We start from the raw sequence: 16,268 nt of genomic DNA on the forward strand, positions 1-16,268 counted from the left end.
TGAAACTCACTTTACAGGAAAAAAAAGAAAGAAATATATACACAGAATGGACTGTAGGCTGAAAAATGTAAGTCTTATTTATAGCTGAGAGAAGAGAAACATATCCTATTGCAGGGTTCAACATGGGAAAGGATGTAGAGAATAAGCACAAAAGACAAAATGAAGTAAGAGAGAATGTCATGAACAGACAGAGTAAAGAGATATAAAGAGCAGTAGATTAGATTTGGAAATGAAGCAGGAAGAAATTGGATATATCAAACAGTAAAAGCCCATTAAAGCCATGCATCAGGGCGGCTGTGGCCAGAGGTGGGGGATCCAGTTATCCCTCTCTGGGGAACAGCGAGATGAATGACTTCCTAACAGGTGGACTATGAGCTTAAGAGGAGAGGGGCAGCAATGAGCGGAGATGGGATTTAACCTGGCAGTGTTGGGTTACAGCTGCACCTCCAGACAGAAACCATGCCCCTGTTGCTTTTGCACTGACAGGAAATGGATTTGCTTTTGTATCCCTTACCTCTAATCCTCCTCTCACTGACACATGTATGAGTTTGTAGACACAAGTATGAGGATTCACATGTACAAAGATGTGTCTGCAACAACAGCAAAGGCACTGACAGGTTCTAAAAGGCACAAAAACTAAAAAAAAAAAAAAAAAAAAAAAAAACAAACACGTTTTCACGGCTCATAAAATATGATTTTGTTGGTGTTCTGTAACAAGCTTAGTCAGTTTAATCTATAGAGCCGTCCAAACAACATGAAGACATAGAGCTGAAAATGGAACAGTGCTTCCACCTTACACTAGTCTCAGCTCACCACAAAGCTAAAAATAATATTGGAAAAAAATAAAAAAGTACTGTACAGTTCTGTCTTAGCTAACCTTTGCTCTAATTGTTCGAGGTCTGCAGGTAGATGCTTCTTGATGGGTTGAAAAAAGAAAGCCCTTTTATGAAAAGAAAAAAAAAATGTACATAAAAATCAATAATTTGTTTCTCGGCAAGGCTAGATGAACTGTACAGAAATAAGCCCGGCCAGCAGCAGAGCCTTGAAGCGTCTGATCTGCCTACGCGGTTCATCTGGCCATATCCTCTCTGCCTCCACTCAGAGAGAAAATAGCATCAGTGAGCAACACAGACACATATTAAGGAAGGCTGTTATCGCCACATACACAGTTAGTGGATCCTTTACAACAATCAAACTTAAATTCACTGAATATAATAGTTTAAAACAATATCAACGACATTTTCAGCTAATTTCAGATCATCTGTGTACAACTGTTTGTTAATCGCAGTACAACTAACTGTGACTAATTCTCAAACAAACGCAGCGGAAAGCAGCTTGAATTTGGCTGCTAACAGTGAAAAAAAAGTGATCAAAGGTTTGGGTGAAGAAGAGACATGTGGCGCCAATTACATGTTTTGCCAACTGGAGAAATCTATAAATGCGTTGTTTAGTTTAATGTGGCAAATATTTTCTCATAATATGACACAGTGTTTCTCTTTTGAAGAGTTGCTAGTTAGCAAAAAAAAAAAAAACAACTTTTTATTTATTAATTTCTTTCGAAAGGTCTTTCATCAGATGAGAAAACTGAAGCTACGCTGAGTTCAAGACTCATGGTCATCTTTGTTTTTTCTTCATAAAGCACCATATAAATCGGGGGATTTTGGCTTAAATTTGTAAAGCAGTCGTCCACAAACCACAAGATCAGTGGTTGGTCCCCCAGCTCCCCCTGGCCACATGTCAAAGTGTCCTTGGGTAAGACACTGAACTCCAAGTCACCCCAGAGCATGCTAGTTATAAGTCACTTAGAAATCTCCCAATAAAAAGTATGTATATGTATAATAAACATTTTGTGTGAATGGTTTCACTGGGGCTTATTTCTAACATTGTGTAAGGAAAGCACAGATTCATTAAGTAAGGTTGGATGATGCCCTTTGCTTTCGCTTGTCTTTTTCTCCTTCTCTCCTCTTCCCAGGATCTTACAACAAAACGACAACCACATAAAACAAGTTTCGTGTCTCCTCAAACATCTGTCTTCATCTTTCACCCAAGCCCCTCCCCATTTTCTTAGTGCAGGGATAACGGCAAGCAGAGAAAGGAACATTCAACACATCATCACTTGCCTTTCAGGCGTCCCTAGTACCTGTAATAGGCCGAGCTGGCTATTTTTAGCCTCCTGCATGGACCAATTGTCAGCACATTCCCAGTAGAGGCCCCCTCAGGATACAAGTTGCATCCTTGAGAGAGCACATTCAGAGGGCTGGGGGTTGGTCGGACGCGGAAGGATGGTGAATGTGAAATGCACGGAGGGAAGCCGTTGGAGTGACAAAAATGGAAGGAAACACCAGACAAGAACCGCAGGCATCACATGACATTACATGGCTTTGTCATACAGGTTTATGCCCGAACAGGACTGGACATTAAAGCAAACAATTACTAACATCTGCAGTCACCGACCTACGTTCTATCTTCATTTTACATTTACAAAACAGCCAGTCAGTCACATCTCACTTTCTTTTCAAATACTCATTCAGTACAAAACAGTGTGGAAAAAGGCTTCAGGGACACCGGCGTCTTTGAGGACTCTAAAACACTATACTAAGTTTGGTTCAGACAGGGTTGCCTCAAGTGATACATTAGTCAACTGCATTTTTCATAAAAATCCCAATTTATTTTAGGTTATAAGATGCGTCGCTCTTACAACTTGGAAGTCCAAGATAACGTGAGAGAACACCTTTTTAACTCTCTGCCCAACGGTCCAAACGTCAAACATACTGTTTGTCAAGGACTGTCGAATATAATTATAGGTTCAGCACCAGGAGCATCACATTTGATGATGAACTGTCACATAGTTGACTGGAAATCAAGCCCTACATCTGTTATATATGTTGTGTATCATTAGGGAGAATTTTTTATTTATTTCTAAATCTACAGTACCAATGTAGGGCCTCTACCTAACCAAACTCACGTTGGTACGGTGGTAATCCAGTGTTTGCTTCTGTGGGTCATACCATATATGAATATGCATGATTGTTTAGGTTGGAGGACTTATTGCCAACTTAAAATCAAATGAGAACTGGCAATAATTGTCACTTTTACTTGACAAATTACTTGAACAATTAAGACGTAATTTGTCTATTCGACCAGCTGTTCCAGCGAAATTTAAAAATGACTAATGCAGTTATTTTTCTAGAGGTAAGGACATAAATACTTCCATTATCGGTGGATTTCCTGCATATATAATTATCAAAACAGAGAACAATCAGTATTTGAATGCTCCTGATTCTATATTGCTGAGGAGCAAGAAAAAAAAAAAAGCCAAACAGCATTACACCTTATTCTTATAAAGCTGAGATAAAAAGACAAGAGTTATACAAGACAAGGAAAATGGGAGAAACAGAAATGGTAAGAGAGGTGAGATGGGGACAGAAATCTGAAAAGAGAATCCTCCCAAATTTGTGCTACGCTGGCCAACAGCTGAAGGTCAGCTTGGTTTGTTAACTTTCTTGCTAACAATGAGGTTAAAACCTACAGAGCTGGAGTTGGACACGGATTCTCAGTCCACTGGTTTAATATTGTTACCAAAAATCGCATAATGGCAGTTTGCTGTAGCGGATACTGTACATGGTGATCAGATAAGGTCAACATAAGAGTGAGTATGTTCTGAGTCTGAAAGTAAGAGCCAAAATTAATACCATCAGTATATGAACAGATATAGGGTGAATGACTGTGCTTCTCACAGGGTTGGTGTGTGGGTATGCGTATGAGCGTGACTGTGGTATTCAGCCTCTGGGAGCCCGCGTCCTGGTGGAAAGTGAACCATCCTGCTCCCCCCCGGAGTTGTTACTATCTTTGGCTCATTTCCGTCATGTCTTGTCAAGCGTGTTCTCCTCTACAGCACTTAAATGTGGTTACCTAAACCTCCGGGTCATCCAATACCCTTTACTTCCCATACACACGAAGTTGTAGCGAGGTGGGGGCGGTGCTCTCTGTGTACAGTCAAAGGGAGACACAAACACACTATGCAATAAGACGACATTAATTGCCTTATAGTTCATGGATGCTTTTGATTGAGTCATTAAAAATGCAGGTAGAGTACAATGAATTTACCACACACACACACACACAAGATCAAGATTATGCAAATACTCTCATAGAAAGAAAGGAACGACAACTTCAAAAGAAACACGTCTACAGAGGTCTGTGACTGGAGCCCTGTCAGTAGAGGACACCTGCTCTGGCCCAACCAACATCACGGCGTACGTCTGCAGGGACACAAGAGATGGACCATGTAACCAAATCTTACCTTCTGCTACCTAATCCCTCCTTAAACACATCTATACGCACACATTTGCTAAAGCTTTAAAGACTGTTTTATCAGTAGAATTCTAAATCATAGTTAATTATAGTTTAACTAGATGCTTGACTCCTACCTGATCTTCAACTGCGAGTCTTGTTTGGCTAAAAAGTTCTTTAAATGTGATGAAGAGTTGACCCTTTATTTTTGTGTGCTGGGTCCCAGACGGCTCTGCCACGAGTTCTACTTTTACAAATTTAAAATTTCAGGTTTTAAGTTGAAACTGTCAAAAGTTAAAATGTGCTCTGTGTGTATTACTGAGGCCACAGTGGGTGGTGAAGTCTTTCTGAATATTTAGAGCTAGTCCCAATGTTTTGCCCATCCTACTTAAAATGATGGTACATAAAGACAGGTTAACTATAGACACACATTTTACAACTGTCTTCTGTCCTCGTTTCTGACTCGGCAGTCTTTGTTTCAGTGATCAGTTGAGATCTCTTCAGTGCAAAGTGTTTGACGCTCTTCGTCATCACCTGCTCCGCTACCACTCAACTAGAGGAAAGACTCAACCAACCATTGTATTTTGAGACACGCAAATCACACAACTTAACACAGCTATAATCTCTTAACACCACTGGATTTGCCTCGTTAGTTTTTGGTAAAATAGCTTTGGTGACTTACGGATGGAAAGGTAGCCCCAAAAACAGCAAGCAATAGACTAATTTACTGTGGCTTGGATACCTTCTGGAGGCTCTTCAATGACCTTTTGAGCTACTTGAAAATTTAATTTAGGGCCAATGTCACAGAGACCTGAATGAAATGTAGCTTGGGTCACTATGCTAGTAATAAAAACATTGAGGAAAATTGCTTGCAGAGTGAAGGACAAACACAAAGCATGGGCAAATGTGGTTCAATGCTCAAGGACACGCAGACGGTATCTGATGGACACTATGGCTGATGGCATGGATGGATTATGTCACTTGATGGTTACTGGTGGGTCTTTCAAATCTCTGTAATGTTAATAGAAGCTGAGGACACCACCCGTGGCCTCTCACTGCTCAGTTATGACACAGGGTTTGCTGATAACACTCAATTCAAAGGCACCTGCTGGTGCTGCTAGCTCACAGCAAAGCTTATGGGCAAATGCAGAAAGAGATAGTAGTGGTTGGAAGGGGACAAAGCCAGAGCTGATGCCACATCAGTGTCATAACATTCTTACTGATGGCAGCTCCTTGTCCACAGAAAAGTCAAAAGCTGTGTGAACATAGTGAACTGTGTTTTGTCTTTTCCTACTTTACAACAACTTCCGACAGTTGCAGCCTCGTGTAGCCCACACTGTAGTATTGGCTTTTACAATGATGTCATGCATGAGGGTCCCCATGTGTCCATACACGACTAAAAAAAAAAAGGTTTTTGGTGCATATTAATATTATTATTAGCAGACTTTTTTGTATGTTCCTATGTTTGTAAAAAAAAAAAAAAAAGGAGACAGAGAGGGAATAAAGTTATGATTTCAAGAAAACCCCTCAAATGCGGACCCTAAAGCACATGCAAAACATTGTCTGCACTGACATTACATTTACTGCCACTTAAGTCAAAAGAAAAAAAAAAAGGAGTGTATTTTTAGTCATAAGTGAAGGCCAACCTAGCTTAAAGACATAAAGGTCACTAATGGCAGCTGTAATACAATGTTCAGGAACCTCCCCATCCAGCCACCCACGTACCCACCTCAGGACATTTGCATCTCCCATTCCTTCCCCATCTCTCAGGCTCCCATAACCCGTCACTCTCTTTTACTGCCTACGCCGGGACAAATTAGGGCAATGGAGGGGAAACACCATCACGGAGCGGAAAGGGAAAGCACTCTGGAGACATCAACCATGGTGGATGAAGGAGGAAACGAGCAAAGAGGGAAGGAGAGGAGAGCTTCTCACTAATGGAAATGAGTTGATAAGAGCTGACAGGAGGAGTAGCACTGGGGGCTCCCTGCCCTGAACAGATTTAAAGAGGAATGACCCCTCACTCACACTGCAATTTTCAATGACTCAGTTATGCACATTAACAGACTTCAAATACACACAGATTTCTCTGCAAATTCACACACATATGCTAACACTGCTAAAGTAAGTACTCAGGAACACTTACAAACACATAGATGGAAACACAGGCTACAGTAAGAAACGACTTTTAATTTGCAACACATATATCTAAAGCACTAAGTGAGGAAGCATGAGAAGGACCAGCATTCACTTTGCTATTTGCGGCAAGGCCGGACTAATGTTAATGTGATGAATGTGTGTGACACAAGGCCTGGACCAAGTCAGTCAGTTAGTTAGTTAAGCAGGCAGGCAACACTTCAACTAGTCTATTATTAGAGCTAAGGCGGCTGCTCTGAGGGCAGGACCCCCAGAGGGCCTGGGCACTGGCACGTGGATTCCTGTTCTCTCAGTAAGGCTCTGAATTCCTTTCCTCACTATCTCACAGGCATTTACATTCAAGCATGCTCGGCCAGTTCATAGAGGCACCAAAGACAAGCTCAGCCCCACAGGGAAGGACGATGAGAGGCAGAGGATACGCGGAGAGTAGAAGCCAAACCAGCATCCTGCTGTTTTCCATTTTACATTTTTTTGTTATTTAGCAGACGCTTTAGCGATTTACAAGTTACCTACACAGACACACACACACACACAGTATATACTGCACTATAGCTGCTTGATATTGCTTGTGATTAAAGTACTGTAAAAGAGCAGTGTGATGCAGCTCCTTTAATTTTCTGTTGAGGGAGTTTTAGTTTCTGTGGGTGTCTCTATTTCAGGTCTGTTCCATTACAATGGGTATCAGCGGCTCAATAACTAATTATTCTCCATGTTTGTAACAAGTAACTGATGTCGATCTTGAACTTCCTGTGTGTCAAAATGCCAGAGATCTCAACACATGATAGAGAAATGGCTCTAATGACTTTGTCGTCATCCATAACTCTGATACAGAATTCTACCCATTTATCTACACAGTACCACAGTAACGTCACAATATTTCTAGTCATGAATGACTGTTCAGTGGTGTATTAAGGAAACTCCTGAACCAAAGCCTCTTATGTGACTCGACCATCCTCACTCTAAATAACTTCCATGTGGCTTGGTCCATTCGTGGCTTTCTTCTCGCTCGGCAACCAACGGCAATGAGGGAGAAATTGAGACAAGGGAGGGAGGCAGCATGATACAGAAGAATCACTACCGCTGCCATAGGAAGTGTAATTTAGTAACTTTAACATAACTTTAGTGTTTGAATTTAAAAAAATCAGAGGATAGGATCATTAAAGGGTAATACTTTAGTATTGGAGACGGGCATTGACTGAGTCCAACCACCAAAGGTCAACATTTCACTTTGTCGAATCTGTCTGCTTGTAAATATACATTAACAAACATTAGCATGCTCCCATGTCCACACTTACGAGTTTGGAGATAAAAATGTAATAATAGTGAATCACTATATGCTACTTTCAATACTGAATATATATTGAATATTAAATTATTTAAGACTGGATAATTTTCCACAGAAAGTAAATCAATAAATACAATTTCTGGCCTCATTGTTTAAACTCGCTTCACTTTATATGGTTTATGGAAAGTGATTCTGTTTTTGATCATATATATGTAGAAAGGGATCAAATTCTGAAGTTTAAGCGCCACTGTACACGTAGATACTGTTTTTGTTCAACTGTTTTGTGTTTCCCCAAACTTAATAATTTGAGGCCTTGTTATTCTTTTTCAAAACAGCAGAGGGCAGCAGATATCCGTAGCTTCTCTGGGAAGCTCTACAGGGGACAGGCTGCTAATCCTCCTAAGTGACAATGCTAGGGATCTTTCTGTGATGCTGTGATGAATGCATCTTTAAAATGGAGGCGATGGATTCAGAGTAGTCAGAATGGGACAATGTCTTACATGCAAAATTAGAAAAACTACTTCCATAACAGTGAAGAATTGTAGCAGAAACAAATTCCACTAACTCTGGTATAGTTCACAGAAACCACAAGCAAGTTATGTGGGACTCTGTAGGCATTGTTTTCATAACTGCTAATAAGACCGTACGTTACAACCTACGTTTGAATCTCATTCCTTCCACCCCTTTATCCAGGATCAGCATTTGTGAAATAAGCAGATACCGTAGCACAAACTCACAAACAGGATTTTACCTTGCAAGTGATGTGAACCTTCTACTCAAGTTCAAAGCCAGGTCAATGCTCTGCCATCCACATTTGCCCAGACCCACAATAAAATCTACAGAAAGGAATTATATGGAAAACATGAGGACGCATTCACAGGGATGCTGGACCATAACCAATAGTGGAGTGCGGATGAAATAGTTGGTGCAATATGCATATAATGGGAAAATGTCCTCAAGCAAGAAATACATTTCCTTGCTGCTCTGACAGGGTCGCTCAGTCGTCAACAGTTTGGTTCACTTTTGACAAGTCAAAACTGAATAAAAGCATGAACTTGACAATAGATGGCGAGCATTTCAGGGACAAACGTTCAATGAGGACACTTTAAGTTTGCCTATAAATCTTTGCATTTGCCATCAGTCATAATTGCTGAACTGGAATGCATCTAAGGCAGGGATGGCGAGCTCCCGGGATAGTTGGAAAACAAGTAGTTTGCCACTCTTTATCCAGGGTATTTTAAGTTTTCCATTTAAATTCGCAACTCTAGGGTACACAGCTGGAGAAAGACATGATTTGAGAAGAGGTTTCCTGAACATAATGATGCAAAGACATGTGGACAGCAAAGTGCTTCCTGCTGGCAGCACAGGATCTCAACAGACTGTTCAGTGCTACAGCGTGGTGGCAATACCAAAGACTGGTCTGCACTGCCACCCTGTGGTCATCGTGGCATTAACCCGAAATAGAAATAAATAATAGAGAAATATTCAAAAGGTACCTCTTCTAGTTAGAGCCTGCAAAAAGCAGAATGTACTTCCCTTAATATGATAAGTAACAGCTGAATAGTCCGGACTCTGTATTTTAGTGGCATAATAAAATACCTGTTGACCACTTGCACGCACGGATGTTTAGTAGAGTATTTCTACACACATCTGTTTAACACAAACCCCATTGCTGATGCTGGGAACTTTTTGTTTTACCTTTAATGATGGATTAAGTGCCCAATTCCACTAGAAGCTTGAGGTATACAGCACGGAGGTTTGATTTGCACAGAAATGACATCAACGAATCATTCAATTAAAACAACTCGGTTTTCTATTTGAACACTTTCAGGAGACATGTTACTTACTGGACAGCAGATTCTAAGGGGAAAGAAACATAATTTTGAGTCCTAATGTGTGTTCGTCCAGCTTTGCAGTTGTAAATTATTGATATGTTAGCATTTTTCCTGCCATGTGAATCATTGTCATTTCTTCTATTGTCCTCGTTCTATTTGTTCTTTTAGGAGCACATTTTACCCTGAACAGACTTAACTTGTATGCCACTGTAATTTACAGTGCATCCAGAAAGTATTCACACTCAACTTTTTCCACATTTTGCTATGTTACAGCCTCATTCCAAAATGGATTTAATTCATCATTTTCCTCAAAAATTGTACAAACAATACCACATAATGACGATGTGAAAGATTTCTAATTGAAACGTTTGCAAAGTTATTAAAAATAAAAAAGATCACATGTAGCCACTGCTTTGTTATCTTGGCTGTGTGCTGAGGGTCATTCTGTTGAAAGATGAACCACTGCCCCAGTCTGAGGTCCAGATGCTCTGGAACAGGTTTTCATCAACGACGTCTCTGTACATTGCTGCATTGATCTTTCCCTCCATCTAGACTAGTCTCCCAGTTCCTGCCGCTGAAAAACATCCCCACAGCATGATGCTGCCGCCACCATGCTTTACTGTAAGGATGGTATCGGGAGCCCTGGTGGTTCCAAACTTCTTCCATTTATGGATGATGGAGGCCACTGTGCTCATTTGGACCTTCAATGCTGCAGACATTTTTCTGTACCCTTCCCCAGATCTTTGGCTCGATACATTCCTGTCCCCATTTCCCACAGGTGGACTGTTGTAGAAACATCTCAAGGATGATCAGTGGAAATTTTGAGTGTCATGGCAAAGGCCATGAACACTTATGTACATGTGATTTCTTTGTTTTTGTTTTTTTTTTATTTATAAAGAATTTGCAAAGATTTCAAACAAACCTCTTTCCCGTTCTCATTTTGGGGTATTGTTTGTAGATTTTTGAGGAAAATAATGAATTTGATCCATTTTAGAAGGATGTAACATAACAAAACGTGGAAAAAGTTAAATATACTTTCTTTATGCACTGTATTTTTTTTTGTGATCAAGAAATTAAGAACACCTTCCCAGTAAAGTGAATGAAACCCGATTTGGGATGTGGCTGTTTGACTATACAGCTCCTATGCCAGCTTACCATGGTGCTGTGAACAGCTTGGCCCAACTCTATGACACGTGGGTCAGTAGACTGAGTGTCTGCGACTGTTGGATTGATCTGGGAAGAGAAAGAAAACACATTAGGTCAATAGTGGAATGTGGTGGAAACTTGTTGCTGTGATTGCTTGTTAATTTTTCCTGGTCTAGCCCAGTCATACATATGGTGGGTGTATGAAGTGTTTACTATCCAGTACATTTTTAATATACGTTTCAGAAAAGCTGAATTTATGATAAGATCTAACCCTTCTTAGCATATTTCCAGTCTTTAATAGCCACAAAATTAAGAATTAGGGTTTAATAATTGTACAAATTAGGTAAATCACACTGAACCCACCTGAATGGCTGTGGGCTGTGGGTGGTGAAGGTGACGTCCTCTGGGATGGATGTCACTCAGGTGAGGTGAAGGATCAGGGGTGGACCTCTGGCTGTGTTGTCGCAGGACATCCTTGTAAGATTTTGTGTCAAAGTTTGTCCTCCACATCAGGACCTAGGTGATCGAAGGACCAGGACAACTTCTATGAGAACTGCGCTACAGAGAAAGTAAAAGCTCAACCAGAGAAGCAGAGAGTTATTGTATGTATGTTTCCAACAAACACCAACCTGCCCATCAGCTCCACCCGAAGCAAAGAGATCTCCAGCCCTGGAAAATGCTACTGTGATTACAGCACCCTGAAAAAAATAAGTAATCAATGTTAGTGAATAAAGAAACAACCCCGGGAAAGAATACAGTTGGAATCCCAGTGCTCAGACTGCCTAAACTGTCAGTCGTCTGTGTGTGAAGTAAGCGTTGCTGTAGCATCACCTTGTGCCCATGGAGGGTGTAAATGAGCCGTCCCTCCAGCAGGTCCAGGATCTTAATAGTGCTGTCACTGGAGCCACTGATTACATAGTTGTTGGATGGGTGGAAGGAAAAGCTATTGATTCCTGCACTGTGAACTGATGCACAATGTACACAAAATAAGCAACACAACAAACACAATACCAGCAATTCACACTAAGATAACAAATACTTTGGAGAAACATCTAAAAACATCTTAGTACTCTGCAGGATAATGCTTAGATTAATTAGTTAGCTGATAACTAAAAACTATACTATACCATTACAGTCAGGATCTTCCATAGTTTGTAAATACTGGTAATACAATTTTAGATATACACCAATTTGGCACAACTATTTTGGTGGGTTAGGGTCAGCTACACAGCTCCATACGCAGCAAGACGGCACGTCCTGTCGATAAGGACTACATGTTTTTTTTTCCACCACGTGCTTTAAAATGTGCGGCTGATCAGAGTATAGCCTTGACATAGCTCTGGCATGCCTTGATAATGCTGAATCAGCTTGTTGGTCCGTAAATCCCAGATTTTCAGTGTACTGTCAGCTCCTGAGGATGCCATGCAGGTGCCGCTTGCGTTGAAATCAACAAACGTTGGTGATCTGGAATGATAAAAAACACACAGTGGAGTTGCTGATGCAGTTAGCAGTCGAGTGCAGTGTGTGGGAGGAACAGAGCAATGACTACTAGGGGCTGGGTACCGAACTTCAATACTTTTATGGCACTAACCAAATTGCATCAGGGGGGACATCAGCCATCTGGTAGCCCAGAGGTTCCCGCTTCAAGTCTGGCATTAATACATTTGTATTCATTGATATGTTGGCAGAATACTATAAGGAGGCGTTAATTAATTCAATTTATTCTGTTTTGTGTGTTTTAATGTCTGGTGTAAAATATCAAGGTGATGAAAAATAAAAAAACACATTTGCAGCATCTTTTTGTTAAAATGTATTGTTTAGAGAACTGGTAGACAACTCGAGCATGTTGCTGTGGGTTCCAGCATTGAAAATGTCTGTTAAACAATTCCCAGCCCCACATGTCATTCGGCAAACTACGCAGTCTAATCCAACAGTCCTGCAGTAAACACTTCTTCATGAAGAATTATGTCAGTGGAAAAGTGCGTATGTGCAAAAATAAAACTAAAGATTTGTAGGAGAACATTATTTTCTTTATGTTAAATTGGATTTTAGAAAAACGGTATCAAAAAATTTCTCTTATCGAAACTATCAGTATTCTTATATTTTTTTAACAATACACAGCCCCAATGACTATGCTAAATTTATTTTCCATATTAGGTCAATTCTTTCCAAAACTAAAACAAATTTATTCAGTGTTTTTTTAGTCTTTTGTACAAAATTAGAATCTACATTCTGTACAGTACCTACGTACAGTGCATCCAGGAAAATGGAAGACAATTTTCAGATATAGTGCTTTAAGTCAAAAACATTTGACTTAAAGTTAAAAGAAAATAATGATAATAATAATAATAATAATAATTCAAAGTGTAGTTGCAAATATGTTAATACAAAGTCATCGCAAAATGAAAGCAAATAAAAGACTTGTTTTATGATTTACCCCTTGCAGTCAGAGAAACAGTTGATGCAGTGTTTTGTCGAGGTGTCCCACAGCCGAACACAGTGGTCATCCCCACAGGAAGCTATGAGACGTCCATCTGGAGAAAACCTGCAGCAAGAAAAATACAAATAAAAAGGACTAACCGCAAATGTATAATGTACAAATGTGTTGACAGAGTGCTGCACAGTACCTAGCACAGCGCACCCAGTTTGTGTGCTGATTGAGGCAGTAGATGAAGCACCGGCGGTGAACACTCCACACTTTGACCGACTTGTCATCAGACGCCGTCACCAGTCTTTGGCCATCGTGGGAGAAGGCAACACTGCGCACGGCAGCTGTGTGGGCTTTGAACACTGTTGACTCTCCTTTCCTGTGACAGCAACACACACATACAGTACATACGTGTCAATTTTTGACAATATGGCAGGTTTACTGGGTTACAGTGAAGTTTCTAGCATGGTCATAAACTAAAATATATTTCAGAAAATTTGTTTTACACTTATATTGCTATATTCTAATAGATTCGGATTATTGTAAACTCTGGATGCCTACATAGAAGGTGTCCACAGTCGAACAGTTCTGTCCTTTGAGGAAGAGGCCACCAGGTTGCCAGAAGGGGAAAAGTGCACGCCAGTGATGACATCTTGGTGGCCAACAAAGCGGAAAGCCCTTGCTTTTGGAGCCATATTCCAGATCATAAGGCTCTTATCCGCTGAGCCAGAGGCTTGAGAGAGGGAAAGATAAAATGAGAAAATTAGGTCAGAAATGCACGAGATAACTTAGCCAATACTATTTACAGCTAGAGAATAAAATGGTGTACTGTGTAATGTAAAATGTATTAAGTCATAGCCAAATCACACATTTTAAGTTATATTTCTATAGTAGTTCATTCTTCTTAACTGAGACCTCTTTGCCACGTATATGGACATTCACACTGCCCTCTAGTGGTGTCAGCAACATACAACACTCTACAGATAAAATTAAAAATGGCGGAGAGAATGTTCGAGTGGGCGCTCCAGACCCAAACATCCACAAGGTAAGGAATCCAATCATATTTCAAGCCTCATTTTTGTTGAGATATGCATAAAAGGGTTGTAATTTTGTTATGATGTGCAAAATTGGCGAAAAAAAGTAAAAGTGATGATAGAATATGCTGCTAAACATGGTGTACACATGTGTACTGAGGGACTCAGTATTGTTAAAATGTTAATTTGTCAGCAAAACTCTGCAGATGTAAATCAGTTCATAGCTCGTTCTTAAAAATGAACAGTTAAATAAATACATATATGCATAAATGTATATATTTTTTTCATGATTTTATTTTCAGAGCGTTATTCTTTGCAAAAAGTACTGTAGTTTCTCGACCTAATTGATGGAGACAAGTCAGATTTGGAAGATTTGTATGACAATGATGATGCCATCCTAGATGCGGATTATCAACCCCCACCACGAGAGCAAAGCAGCAGTGACAATGAGAGTAGTGGTGATGAGGACCCCATTCCACAGCCCAGTGAGCACAAACCCTGTTGGCATAAAGAACTTTGTTTCTGCCACAGCAGATGGCATTGTGCTGGACTTTGATCTGTATCAAAATAGAGATGCACTGCTTGAGCAGGTCGAAGAAGCAGAGGGTCTGGGTTTGGGAAGCTTAGTCAAGGCTCGTCTGTGTGAATTCTGCGTCCTGGCACAAAAGTGTATTGTGACCGGTTCCTCACAAGCATTCAAGGTGCAGAACAAATGATGAAGAAGGAGCTATACACGACTGGTACAGTAATGAGGAACCGAGTCGCTGCAGCAGTGCAGAAGTTACCCACTGAGAAAGCCATGAAAAAAGCAGGAAGAGGTACATCGAGAGAGGTTTCCACTGAAGATGGAAAATTCTGCGTTGTCAAGTGGTACGACAACAAACCTGTACTAATGATGTCTGTTGTTCATGGTACACAGCCTGAAGACACCTGCCAGCGCTGGGAGAAGAAATTGAATCAATATGTGGCTGTCTCACGACCAAGCATAGTCCGTGAGTACAACCTCAAGATGGGTGGAGTTGACTTGGCTGATAGAATGATTAGTTACTATCGCATGAGCGCCCGTACTAAGAAATGGACAATGCGCATGATCAGCTACTCTACTGCAAAAACCTTACAATATGTGGTACACCAAAGAACAGCATCATGCAGTTCCTTGAGTTCCATACGGAAGTGGCTAGGACCCTCTTGGCTCAGCATCACGGTCAAGAAGACGATGCAGACCCTTCAGAGCTGTCAGAGGAAGAAAACAATTCAAAACAAGTGAAAGACCGTCCAGTGGCAGCAGTGCCCCATGTCTCAGTCCGCAGGAGGGCAAATGCACATCTCCCAGAGATGATCAGCCTGAAGAACGCAGCACGCTGCAGAGCACCAGGCTGCGGTGGGAGAAGTCGAATGCGTAGTGTGACCTACAAGGTGTTCTTGTGCTTACAAGCTGATCCTACAGAAAACGGCATTGCCCGTTTTTTTTTTTTTTTTAATGTTGGATATTTTGTTGGCATATGTTTAGAAATAAAGAGTTTTGCACTTAATTACACAAAGGTGACTCTTTTTTTTTTAATTCAGACCTAGTATCCACATAAGTGGACATTATTTTTCTCTAAAACTACATCATTTCAAAAGGTGATGCTTAGTTTTTAATACTTATGAAGTTCTAATAAGCCCAAATAGTAAAGAGAAATAAAAAATGCATATCAAATTAGAGCTTGGGTCTTATAGGCACAACTGGGCACAACTGCCAATATTTGATAACAGGGAGAGTAGTGGGATATTAGTTTATTAGCAGGAAATATGTAAAAGTCTGTTTTCGGGCAAAATTAAGATAACGAAACTGAATGTTTAAACAGTGATTTTGGGCCATCATTTTATCAGAGCCAAGAGCATAAAGTACGATTACCAAAAAAAAAAAATCTGTCTACTGCTGAAGAACATCTATCAGTTTGTTAAGCAAGAGAAGTTCTTACCCAGTTGTTTGCGGTTGGGACTGAAGTCTGCACATGTGACAGCGTCTTTATGGCCCCTGAAGTGTCTCTCTAGGGTAGGATCCTCCTGCAAAACAAGGTTTCCAGTCAGGAACACGACCCAGATTC

General features: G+C 40.5%; 1 protein-coding gene and 1 pseudogene across 3 annotated transcripts in view; one reads left to right on the forward strand and one right to left on the reverse strand.

The window, feature by feature from the left end:
• poc1b (POC1 centriolar protein B) overlaps nucleotides 1–16,268 on the reverse strand; it is a 39,151-nt gene that overhangs the window by 22,066 nt on the left and 817 nt on the right. Inside the window, exons 2-11 of one of the 3 annotated variants that reach the window (XM_067493134.1) lie at nucleotides 16,143–16,227; nucleotides 13,706–13,877; nucleotides 13,344–13,523; nucleotides 13,154–13,261; nucleotides 12,065–12,180; nucleotides 11,548–11,681; nucleotides 11,346–11,414; nucleotides 11,080–11,232; nucleotides 10,726–10,803; nucleotides 8,487–8,571 (exon numbers count right to left, since the gene is read on the reverse strand). In XM_067493134.1, the coding sequence (XP_067349235.1) occupies nucleotides 8,518–8,571; nucleotides 10,726–10,803; nucleotides 11,080–11,232; nucleotides 11,346–11,414; nucleotides 11,548–11,681; nucleotides 12,065–12,180; nucleotides 13,154–13,261; nucleotides 13,344–13,523; nucleotides 13,706–13,877; nucleotides 16,143–16,227 (1,149 nt within the window). In that variant the 3' untranslated portion in view covers nucleotides 8,487–8,517. Of the gene's footprint in view, nucleotides 1–4,088; nucleotides 4,263–8,486; nucleotides 8,572–10,725; nucleotides 10,804–11,079; nucleotides 11,233–11,345; nucleotides 11,415–11,547; nucleotides 11,682–12,064; nucleotides 12,181–13,153; nucleotides 13,262–13,343; nucleotides 13,524–13,705; nucleotides 13,878–16,142; nucleotides 16,228–16,268 lie in introns of those variants that run through there. The other 2 variants (XM_067493133.1, XM_067493131.1) reach the window with 2 other exon arrangements.
• On the forward strand, nucleotides 14,115–15,779 carry LOC137108484 (piggyBac transposable element-derived protein 3-like; annotated as a pseudogene).

The sequence above is a fragment of the Channa argus genome, chromosome 23 (assembly GCF_033026475.1).
Source record: "Channa argus isolate prfri chromosome 23, Channa argus male v1.0, whole genome shotgun sequence".
NCBI classification, from domain to species: Eukaryota; Metazoa; Chordata; class Actinopteri; order Anabantiformes; family Channidae; genus Channa; species Channa argus.